Source organism: Puma concolor, chromosome B1 (genome assembly GCF_028749965.1).
Source record: "Puma concolor isolate L17-30 chromosome B1, mPumCon1.1.hap2, whole genome shotgun sequence".
NCBI lineage: Eukaryota > Metazoa > Chordata > Mammalia > Carnivora > Felidae > Puma > Puma concolor.
This window is the reverse complement of record NC_141670.1, coordinates 171,308,896-171,320,956: the sequence shown is the minus strand read 5'-3', so window position 1 is coordinate 171,320,956 and position 12,061 is coordinate 171,308,896. Positions and strand designations below refer to the sequence as shown.

At 38.2% G+C, this 12,061-nt stretch overlaps 1 protein-coding gene across 1 annotated transcript in view; it reads left to right on the top strand.

Moving 5' to 3' along the window:
- GRXCR1 (glutaredoxin and cysteine rich domain containing 1) overlaps nucleotides 1–4,690 on the top strand; it is a 133,950-nt gene extending 129,260 nt beyond the window's left edge. Inside the window, exon 4 of the mRNA XM_025921720.2 lies at nucleotides 4,390–4,690. Coding sequence (XP_025777505.2) covers nucleotides 4,390–4,569 — 180 coding nt within the window. The 3' untranslated portion in view covers nucleotides 4,570–4,690. The remainder of the gene's footprint in view (nucleotides 1–4,389) is intronic.
- The last annotated feature ends 7,371 nt before the right edge of the window (nucleotides 4,691–12,061 follow it).

The window sequence follows — 12,061 nt, the reverse complement described above, 5'->3', positions numbered from 1 at the left end:
TGACCACAGTATGGCGTGGACCCATTCAAAGCTAAGGGTAGGGCTGAGGGCTACTATGAAGTGAACAGGGATGTGTCTGGCCTCACTGCTTTATCCCCAGTGCCTTCCACAGTGCCTGGCAAGTAGACACTCAATATTTGTGGAATGAATGAATAAATGAAATTGTCTCACCCTCTGAGTCTTTTTTTAAAGTCTCTCACCAAGTGTATAAGAACAGAAAGAGGTAAAAAGAGAGGATGATTTCTCACTCCTTTTTTTTTCTTGAATTCCACCCCAAAGGGACGTGCTTCCACCCAAACCACTATTCAAAGGAGGGCCATTCTGTGAACTCAGTGCTCTGTGTGCTGTTCTCACCCAGGGCTGCATGGTTTCTCACTTTGCTGGGCAACTGGGCACTAAAGAGCTAGTTGCTTGAAATTCAGTGTTTCTGCAGTGGACTTCTTCATTGAAAGTGGAAGTCTGTTTTGTTGCTTTTAATGATGACTGTTGTTAACCTCAGTTCCTCCTTCCTCCTTCCTAGAATGTTGTCCATGTTTGGGGCAATTTTCTAGCCCCTTTAACACCTGTACTGGGGGCACAACCATCTACTTACCTGCATCTGATACATTTAATACAAGCCAGTTTTTTTCTTGTTGTTGGAACTCTTTAAATTGGAACCGCAGACTAACAAAACTATAACATTATAACAAAAGTGCTCTCTGAAGGAGATAGCTAGGGATGACTGAATTATTTATTTTTATTAGAAGAACAAATGGAGTAGATTGTACCGGATGGTGTATGGGGAATGAGATACCTGGAGGCTAATGGAGCAGTGAGAGCTCAAGACCCGCTCAGAGCCACCCCCACTTCTGCCTCGGTCACAGCATTTATCATTCAACTCTTTTATGTTTCAGGATCCCATGTAATATGTTATTTGAGACAATTATGGATGTAAATAAACGTGAAAAACTACTACTAAAGAGGATAGACCATGAGATTTGCTCTTTTGTTAAGAGTTTTTATTTGAATTCCAGTTAGCATACAGTGTAGTATAAGTTTCATGTGTACAATATAGTGATTCAACACTTCCATAACAACAGCCGGTGCTCCTCACAAGGAGTGCTCTCCTTAATCCCCATCACCTGTTTAAGCCTTCCCCTCACCCACCTCCCCTCTAGTAATCATCAGTTTGTTCTCTACTATTAAGAGTCTGTTTCTTGGTTTGCCTCCCTCTTCTTTTTTTTCCCCTTTGCTCAATTGTTTTATTTCTTAAATTCCACATATGAGTGAAATCATGTGGCATTTTTCTTTCTCTGACTGACTTATTTTGCTTAGCCTAATACCCTCTAGCTCCATCCATGTCATTGCAAATGACAAGATTTCATTCTTTTTGATGGCCGAGTAATAGTCCACTGTATGTATATTTACCACATCTTTATCCATTCATCAGTTGAAGGACACTTGGGCTGTTTCTATAGTTTGGTTATTGTAGATAATGCTGCTATAAACACTGGGGTGCCTGTATCCCTTTGAATTAGTATTTTTCTTTTCTTTGGGTAAATATCTAGTAGGTGGGAATGCAAACTAGTGCAGCCACTTTGGAAAACAGTATGGAGGTTCCTCAAAAACTTAAAAATAGAACTACCCTATGATCCCGCAATTGCACTGCTAGGTACTCACCCAAAGGGATTTGCTCTTGAAGAAAGTTCTTCAAGTTCCAATTTTCTAATTCCCCTGTGACCTAAACATTTGTTATAGTCATTAAGAGTTTTTGTTTCTTCGTTTGTGAAATCAGGCACGTGTGAGAGTTGGGTATAGACGCTATATAATATGTATGCCATTCTTTTCCTCTCCTCAGTTTATGGCTGAAGCAGCTAATTTTTACTGAGAATGGAAATGCCTTCAGAATCTTTCCAACCCTGTGCTCCAAGACATCAGCTGCTTTCCCAAGACAACTGAGCATTTCATACCTTTCCTGTCAGCAACTTCTCTATGAGGGATGCCATACTAAATATGGACTGCCCACTTACATCTAATTCTCAGATAAATGAGGAATAATTTTTAGTTTTTGTATGTCTCATGCAATGTTGGGGACATACCTATACGAAAATTTATTTGTAGTCTCTCTGAAATTCAAATTAACCAGGCATCTTGTATTTTTAATTGCAAAATTTGATGATACTATTCTACTTGAAACCCAGATCTAGTTATAATCTAGCACTAATGGGTGAAGTCCCAGAGTCAGGGGCCCTAAAGGTCCTTTCTCCAGGACCTAGGCCAGCCCAATATCTGTTCTGATCAGTAGGTCATTGTATGTGTGTGTGTGTGTGTGTGTGTGCGTGTGTGTGTGTGTGTGTGTGTGTGTGTGTGTGTATATATATATAATTTTTTTGAGAAAGAGTAAGAGCACCTGTGTACATAAATGGGAGGGAGGGGCAGAGAGAGAAGGAGAGAGAGAATCTTAAGCAGGCTTTATACCCAGCATAGAGCCTGACACGGGGCTTGATCTCACAACCATGAGGGTATGACCTGAGCTGAAATCAAGAGTTGGATGCTTAACTGACTGAACCACCCAGGTGACCCACAAGTCATTACGTATTTTTAATATAAACTTCTGGCACAGCTCTCGTGAATGTCAAGAATGTATCTATTTTATCATAGCTTTTAAATTTGATAAGAACACCATTATTTACTAATTATATTATAATTTGCTTTTATTACATTTTTTTTCCTTATAATTTGCTTTTAAACTACCCTCTTTTTCCACCACTGGGTTTGGTTTTATTCAATTTATTTTCTAAAGACATTTTAATATTATGTAAAATTGTAAATTCACTATACCATGTTTTGGTCAATACTTGCACAAAGAAATGACAAAAACACGCCTACAAAGTAACTAATTGCTACACACACTCAATCTAACTTTTTGGAAGAGTTTTGAACCTGTAGTCTTGATAAAGTTCCCTCTTTGTGTCATCCGGTTTGCCAACCACTACTTTCCATCAAGTAATTCTGTGCCGCTAAAAATGAGGTATTATGTGGATTTTGCCATCTTGACATAATAGCTAAGTCAAACTATAATTGCAGGTGAACTTTGCTATACACAAAAAGTGCATATCTGAAAAGTGGGGACATAAATTTTGAAGCAATCATGTCCTTAATGTTTATTTCCCGAAGCACATTCCATAAAGTACTAATTGTGAGAGAATTATGGTTGTTTCCTGGGAAAAGAGTTATCATAGCTGTAAGTGCTGGGGAAACGGTGGGTTAAACCCAGTTAATCAGGTTCCTTTTCATTTGGCTGCTTTGGAGACTTTAGTACGTGCAGTTGTGAATCTCCAGCGAACAGCCGTATGTCTGTGTATATAAACCACGTTTGAGTGTGTTTCTGCCTGTGTGTGTGTGTATTGATTCACATTTCCCAGTTTTATTTTAGCAATTATTCTCTTCACAAAGCCAAGCTTTCAAATATTGCTGCAAACTCCTATTTTGCAAGTCAGAAGCTTGGTATTAATTCACTTTTCACCTCGTCTTCATTCTGTAATGGCTCCTAATCTCCCCACTGCTGATGGATACCACTAGTGAACTCTGGCAAAGGATATGTGCTCAAAGAAGGAAATAGAAATGTGTGTGAATAATTTTCAAAATATTATCCTCAATACAATGCACGGTTACTTTCATTTTAGTAGGAGAGTATTTTATCTTTACTTGAGGCAGAAAGGCAGATAGCCATTGTGGGGCGTTTTATGGAGTTGGATAAATACCTTAAGATTTCTATGCCTATTTCCTTAAATATAAAATAAGGATAAAGATGCCTGAATATCTGCTTTACAGTCGAAGGTGTCTGTATGTGTAAAGGATGGCATGAGGGACGATTCTATACAATAATGCATTTGAAAGTGCTTTTAAAAAAACAAAGCATTATTCAAATGTGCAATGTAACGATAAATCTTCAGTTGATAGTGGCTCTTTCACACTCAGCTTTTAGTGTTTTGATTTTCCAGACTCACTATTAGTGATACTGTTCTATAAACAAAGATATTAAACCGTTAGGAGGTACTCAAGGGAAAGTTACAGTACTTCCCTCTAATGAAAATAACCATTTCCTGAATTGTTTGGTTTGTAAATACGTGTTTTCGTGTGATAGATCTCCTGAGATCTGGACCCTTTAACCTAAAATGTACCAGTCTTCACAAAACAAGGTTATGCTATTGATGGCCATCAACGGGGTATTAAAGAAAACTTCAGCTAGCTTTCCCCCTGGGTCTCTGCATACATGGTAGGTGATTTCAAGTCCACAGCCAGCATTGTTTTACGACCATCCACAATGCAGGCAGACAGGAAGGCTGGTTGAGTTGTTCATGCTAACGCCTTTTCTGTCCTCTCTTGTCCCCCTGCCGCCCTCTACAGAGAGTGCAGCATCCACAGGAGTGTCCCTCCTGTGGAGGCTTTGGCTTTCTTCCGTGCTCCGTGTGCCATGGGAGCAAGATGTCAGTGTTTCGAAACTGCTTTACAGACTCTTTCAAAGCTTTGAAGTGCACTGCTTGCAACGAGAACGGCCTTCAACGCTGTAAGAGCTGTGCTGGTTAGCCGGAGATCTCACCCAGCGAGAGCCTCGTTTTATTAACTAAAGTCAATCATATGGTTTATACGTGTTTTCATTTTTAACTGTCATGTTTATGAGTTAATCAATAAACTTTCTTTAGTATAATTGCCTTTGTTTTCAATTTTTGCTGTGGCCATTTTCATTGACTCATGAAATAAACGTTTGTTTAACAACGATTTGCCATGCCCTTTGCTAGACCCTGGCTTCTCATTGAAATTAGTGGAGTACCCAGTACCCTTTCAGGATATGCAAACTCTGATTTGTTAAACGTGTTTGAGTTTCTAAAGAAAAGACTCACTGTATGTAATCGTGCCAATTGCAATGTCACCCTTTTGTCTAGAAGGAGTTACTCCAACTCCCTAGATGCATAACTCATTTCTGTGTGTCTCAGCTACAGAGAAGAAAAGAGCTCTGGACAGTGGAAAAAAATATGGTCATATTTATACTTAGAATTTTTTAAAGCTGTAAAATAGTCTTAAAGATGATAACATTAGTGACAAATCACTAATGTTATCAGGTGGATTTCTTGGTGATGATGTAAAAGTTGCCAGAAGACTTATCTGGATTTAGTTTTGTAACATTTGCTTTGTGCTATTGTCACTGAAAACCCTTTAAAAAGGTGCTGTTGTCAGGGGTGCCTGGGTGGCTCAACTGGTTAAGCATCTGACTTTGGCTCAGGTCACGATCTTGTGGTTTGTGAGTTTGAGCCCTATGTTAGGCTCTTTCTTTGCTGACAGCTCAGAGCTTAGAGCCTGCTTTGGATTCTGTGTCTCCCTCCCTCTCTGCTCCTCCTCCGTGCACACTCTCTCTCAAAAATAAGTAAACATTAAAAATTTTTTAAAAATAATAAAAACAAAAAGCTGTGACTGTTTGAACACATAGGCAATGTTGGTAAAGTGGACAAAAAGAAATTATGTTATAAATATTGGACACCCCAGTACATGTGTCTGTATTCTGACGGATTCTCTTATGATTGACCTTAATAAACCACATTCTCAATATTTGTGAAAAGGTAATCAAAACATTTTACACCTCAGTATTGTAAAAAGATACACATTTTTACTGAGTACTTACTAATCAGTGAGGCACAGTATAGGGTATGGTTTTGGTTTCATGCAGTGTATACTCTAAGAAGGAAGGAAGTATTAAACAAATAACTGTAAACAGGATGAGTCTTAGACCACAAATGATCTAGTGTACTATGGGAATTATAGCAGATGGACCAACTTAGGTGAGTTAGAAATGGAAAGAAAAGACTTTGTTGAGCAACTGATGTTTAAACTCATACATGAAGGGTAATCAGAAATAAGTTAGCCAAAGAGCAAGGGGGATTGTGCTTCAAGTAAAGGAATAGCATATGTGGAGTCCCACAGGTCAGAAAAAAGTTGTGTGTTTGAGGAATTGTAAGAAATCCAATATGGGGAATTATAATTGGTAACAGTGGAACAGTTTATAGCAGATGAAGCCTCCTACTAATAACACATTTATTTGGAACGGAATAAATGAAAAATAAACAACTGTTGAAGGCATTGGAAAACAACAAAAACCAGAAAGGAACTGGAAAGAATTCAATCACTGGAAGAAGGGAAACAAACAAAATGAACCTACATTTATCCAGCTTATCCTCTGAGAACACTTTCCAGTTTGCACAGGATACAGCTCATAAAGAAAGTGCAAACTTACTGGATTAAAGAAATAAATATTGACATTTGGGCCTCCAGGATGCCTGGAATTGAGTGGAAACTTCTAAGAAATGAGAGGACCAAGGAGAGGGGCGCCCCCAAATCTGTTCTTCAATTCCACTTAATTCCTTGCCAGATTCCCAACCTCCCTACGCAGAGTAATATACTGGGACCAGTTGCAATGTATGGGGGTTTTCCCCACACCACCAAGCAATTCTCTGACACCAGCTGGGCATCCTATATTTCAACTCAATTCTGACACTGTCTAATCGGGAGAAAGTGTCAGATCCCACAGGTTAAAGGCTCAGTCCCACAGGACAGCCTTCCCATTACCACTTCAGATGTCTGCCAAAAAATTGAGGTTGTCACCAGCACTTCTAACCAATCAGCTAGAGATATGAGGTTCCAATGACCCCCAGCCTGGGATTGATTAGAGAACCCAAAGATCCATCTTATGTGCTAGATGACCAGTTTATTATAAAAGGCTATAACTCAGAAAAAGCCAGATGGAAGAGAAGCATAGGGCAAAGAGTGGGGCAAGGAACTTCCGCGCCCTCTCTGAACACTTTGAGCACATCACTCTCCCAGCATCCCCACGTGTTCACCAACTCTCTTAAATTCTAAGGGTTTTAGCTCTGTGACAGAAAAGGGCACAAAGACCAACTGTGTATTTATCATAAATCACGATATCCCCCAGAAAAAAGAAGTAGCTGAGAGGCCAGAGAGTTGTGCAGAGATTTCAACAGCCGCTCGGGTTGCAAAGTCAGAGTTTGGAGTTCAAGTGATCCACACAATGGATGTTTCCTTGAAATCCCAGAAGGGCCCCATATTTAGAGTAAAGCCAAGGATTGAGGGCTATATTGTAGAGCTAAGGGAAAAAACAAAACACACTTGCCTTTAGAACGCCAAAAACAAAACTTTCATGATATCATGGTATCTTTGGCTGCTTGCTAGAGCAAAACCCAACACTTGAACTAAGACTAGAAAGGAACTCATTGAATATGAAAATCGATAACTAACATTATATTTAATGGTAAAAATATTAGTTTCCCCCTGAAATCAAGAAGAGTACATGAATGTTCACTTTTATCACTCCTATTCAATATTATGATGAAGGTCCTGTCCAGTGAAACCAGCAAGAAAAAAAAAGTCATAAAGATTGGGAAAAAATAGAGCTCATACTTTGTAAACCACATGACTAGCATGTAGAAAACCCAAAGAAATCTACGAACTACTGAACTTCAGAGTGAAGTTAAAATTATTGGATTTGAGGTCCTTTTATAAAAGTTAAAAATGCAGCACACAAATCACAAACAATTTGAATATAAATTAAAACAATACAGTTTATAATATTATCAGCAACCTTTAAGTATATGGAATACATTTTACAAAATACATGTAAGACCTCTACATTTAAAACTAGAATGTAAATTTTGCTGAGAAAGTATAGAACCCAAATAGATGAGGAAATAAGCCACATTTTGGATTGGAAGATGACATTTTAAAGATATTTATAGTTTCAATGTCTCAATGCAATAATCTCAATTAAAATTCATCAGACTTTCTGTAGAATTTGACCAGCAATTTTAAATTTATATTAAAGATGCAAACAATCTAGAGTATTCATGAACATTTTTAATAAGTAGAGTAAAATCAACAAGTAGACAAGTGGAATAAAGAATAGAGAAATAGACACACGCAATGAGGTCAGGTGATTTTCAAGAAAGATGCCAATTCAAGGCAGTGGGGAATGGAGAGTCTTTTTTGACAAATAATCCGGAACTACTAGATTCACATCTGGGAGAAAAATGACATTGAAAACTGCTACCAATGCCACCATTCCTGCCTCAGGCATATAGTAGTAGCTAGAGGCCAAGGATTCTGCTAAATATCTTACAAAACACAAGACAACCCCACCCCTCAAGTGGGTCCAGTCGGAAACGTCAATAGTGTCCAGAGAGGCAAACTCTGCTGTAAATGTTAATGCTAGAGGTGCCTGGGTGGCTCAGCTGGTGAAGTGTCTGACTTCGGCTCAGGTCATGATCTCACAGTTCATGAGTTTGAGCCCCACGTCGGGCTCTGTGCTGACAGCTCGGAGCCTGGAACCTGCTTTGGATTCTGTATCTCCCTGTCTCTCTCTGCCCCTCCCCCACTCGCATTCTGTCTGTCTCTGTCTCCCTCAAAAATAAATTATCATTAAAAATAAATAAATAAGTAACTAGATAGGTAGATAAATAGATAAATAATGTTAATGCTAAGCCAGGAGACTATCCTTACAATCCTAGGGTAGCAAAGATGTTTTGCATAAGTCACAAAGCACCTAACTATAGAAAATGATAAATTGGACTTAATTAAAATCTCCTCACTAAAAAAAAATATGAAGAGGGAAGCCACAACTGGGAGAAAATATTTACAGTACAAATACCTGTTAAAGGACTTATAACTAGTATATATAAATAACTGAAAAAAACACTAATAAAGACAGTCTAAAAAAGCAGTGGACACTTCACACAAAAGAAGACATATGAATGGTCAAAAACAAGGGGAAATATACATATTAATCATCAGGGGAATGTGAATTAAAACCACAGTGTGCCCTTACTATCATATTTACTATCATATTATCATAAATACTATCATAATACTATCATATTATCATAAATACTATCATATTTAGAATAGCTAACATTTAATTTTATTTATTATTATTTTATTTTAGAGAGAGAGAGTGCATGAGCAGGGGAGAGGAACAGAGGGAAAGACAGAATTCCAAGCAGGTTCCATGCTCAGTGCAGAGCCCAACGCAGGGCTCCGTCCCACGACCCTGAGATCATGGTCTGAACCAATATCAGGAGTCGGATGCTCGGGATGCCTAGGTGGCTCAGTTGGTTGAGCTTCTGACTTTGGCTCAGGCCGTGATCTTAGGGTTTGTGAGTTCTGTGAGTTCGAGTTTGAGCCCCGCATTGGGCTGGCGGCTGTCAGCACAGAACCTGCATCAAACCCTCTGTTCCCCTCTCTTTCTGCCCCTCTCCTGCTCTCTCTCTCTCTCAAAAATAAATAAACGTTAACAAAAAGGAGTCAGATGGTACACCAACTGAGCCACCCAGGCGCCCCAAATAGCTAACATTGTAAAAGATGGAAGATGTAACATATGGGTGTAGATATGGAATGACTGGATCTCTTATCCATTGCTAATGAGAATGTTAAATGGTGCAACCAGTTAGGAAAACCGTTTGATGGTTTCTAATAAACGTAAACATATGCAATTGCATGCCCAACAATTTTACTCCTAGTTATTTATTCAAGACAAATAAAAAGCCCTATGTCCACATTGTGTAAGAGTTTCATGGAATCTATATTCATAACAGGCAATAAGCAAAATGCCCACTGACAGGAGAATTGATAAGAAAATTATGGTATTATAAAATGGTATATTAATATGATATATTATTACTAGGCACACTACCTGGTGATAAAAAGGAACAGGCTATTGATTCTAGCAATAACATGGATCAATCTCAAAAACATTACGTGAATAAACTAAGCAAGACATGAAGCATATATACGATGTGACTCCACTTATATGAAGCTACAGATTAAGCCAAAATCAATCTATAGAACAATTGCCTCACAGCGGGGAGGGGGCAAAAAGAGGAAATTAAATATGACCAGAGCTAAGACAGTGGTACAAATTATAGTTGTTGAAAGTAGGTTTCTCTTCTGTCAAGAAAGGGGGAAGAGCTTCTCCCATGAGTGAGCAGATTCTTAACATAGTTCCAACATATTTCTGAGGTTTGATTAACTAATAGGGCCTATCTGGAAATTTCCTAACTACTCAGGAACTGGCTATGTGTTGGCAAATCTAGTCCTACTCCCAATATCCTCCTTGTCTGGGGTATAACCAGGATGGAGAATTAGAATAGTACAGTGGATTCTAATTTTCAGGCCCTATCTCGGATTATGAGCTTGAAGGACAAAAGCTCTCTCTCAGTTGCATTCAGAAGGAATTTGTTTTTGTTTCTTTTATTCTTTTTGCCATGCATTGGCATGGAATTAAAGTGTTATGTTTTCTGCTGATTATTTGTGGGCCTCTAAAGAAGAACATTATGGAAAAGTAATGAAATTAAACAAAACAAAACAAAAACCTCAGACATCTCATAGAGTTGCAGAAGTTAATGAGACTAATAGGCTCATAAACAGGCTTATTTAAAAATAAACTTACGTTAACTTTCTGGAAGAACTTGATTTAGAAGTTTCATGTCTGTTTCAGTTTTATAAAATGCAAGTAGGAAATAATTATACCTGCTATATTTATCCCACATTGTTGTTCTGTGTGATTAATTAGAATATATAGGAAAGTATATCTATTTTAAAAACACAGAGCATGACGCAGAAGCATAGAACAATTTCATAATTACCGTAAAAGTTGTGTCTCAACAATGTATCTTTTTACTGACCAGATAAGGAAATGGGCTAACATTTATTGGACGCCTTCTGTATGCTTGGGTTTTTAGAAGGTGTCTCATATATTCTTTAGTGTACCGTGAAGAAACTGTGATTCAGAATGTCAGTTAATTGTCCTAAAGTCTTGACATTTATATTAATTTATTGTACCATAAGTGTCCACATAAGCTGGCTTTATTTCTGGTATAAAGTGGGAAGTCAATCAAGGAAATAACAAACTTGCTCAAAGATGAACACCTACATAATCAATAGAATAGGAATGAAAAGAAAAGTCTGCCCCGTGCTCTTACGGCATTACATTTCATATATTCTTGCCTGCATTCTTGCCATGTATTTCAAAAGCCAGGCGATGCTGGCTGTTGGCAAAGGCTATACAGTGATGCAGTCAAGGCTAGGATGGTCCAAGAAAACATTTTTAACTAAGATTGGTGTGTGTGTGTGGGGGGGGGGGTCTTCAAGAATGATATATACCTAATAATTATAAATGAATATTTGTTTTTTAATCTTCTTGTCATCCCAAGGTCTTTTTTAAAAAGGCTAAATTACAGCCTTTTGACTTGTCTTTCATGCACAAACATCACACCCAGTAAAGAAGTCAGTCCGGAGTTCTTCAAAGTGGAGTGAAAATTTAAAGACTCTTTGGGCAAGCAATCTGACAGTAATACTTTTTAGATTGGGGGGATTGTTTTTTCTGCTTTTTTAAAAATGTTTATTTATTTTGAGAGAGAGGGAGAAAGAGAAAGAGGAGGAGTAGAGAGAGAAAGAGAGAGAGACAGACAGACAGAATCCCAAGCAGGCTCCACACTGTCAGCCCAGAACCTAATGTGGTGTTCAATCTCATGAACCATGAGATCATGACCTGAGCTGAGATCAAGAGTCAGATGCCCAACCGACTGAGCCACCAGGCACTTGTCTCCTGCTCATTTGTAGTTTTGTCAGCCACAATAATTTGACAATAATTTTTTTAGTACTTGATTTTGTAAAATTATTTCTAAGGCATTAAACATAGTTCTCATAGAATAAACATCTTTCTCTTTGCTCTTGTATTTAGCCCGTCCATGTAACATTTAGTTATAACAAATTATTTCACCTAATCAAAATTAATGTGATTTAGTTATACAATTATATCTATAATTACCAGCACAATTATAAATCTAACAGATTTGGTTAGAAACAACTGATTCACGGGAGATACATTTGTCTGCTGATAGCCCAAGTAGGCAGGCAGATAAGAGTGTTTCTCCCGGTTGCAAGCATCAGCAGGCAGAAGGCGTTGGAGGAATGTATTACAGAGGGAATGGGGAGCGTATGCCCATCTGGAACGTATGTG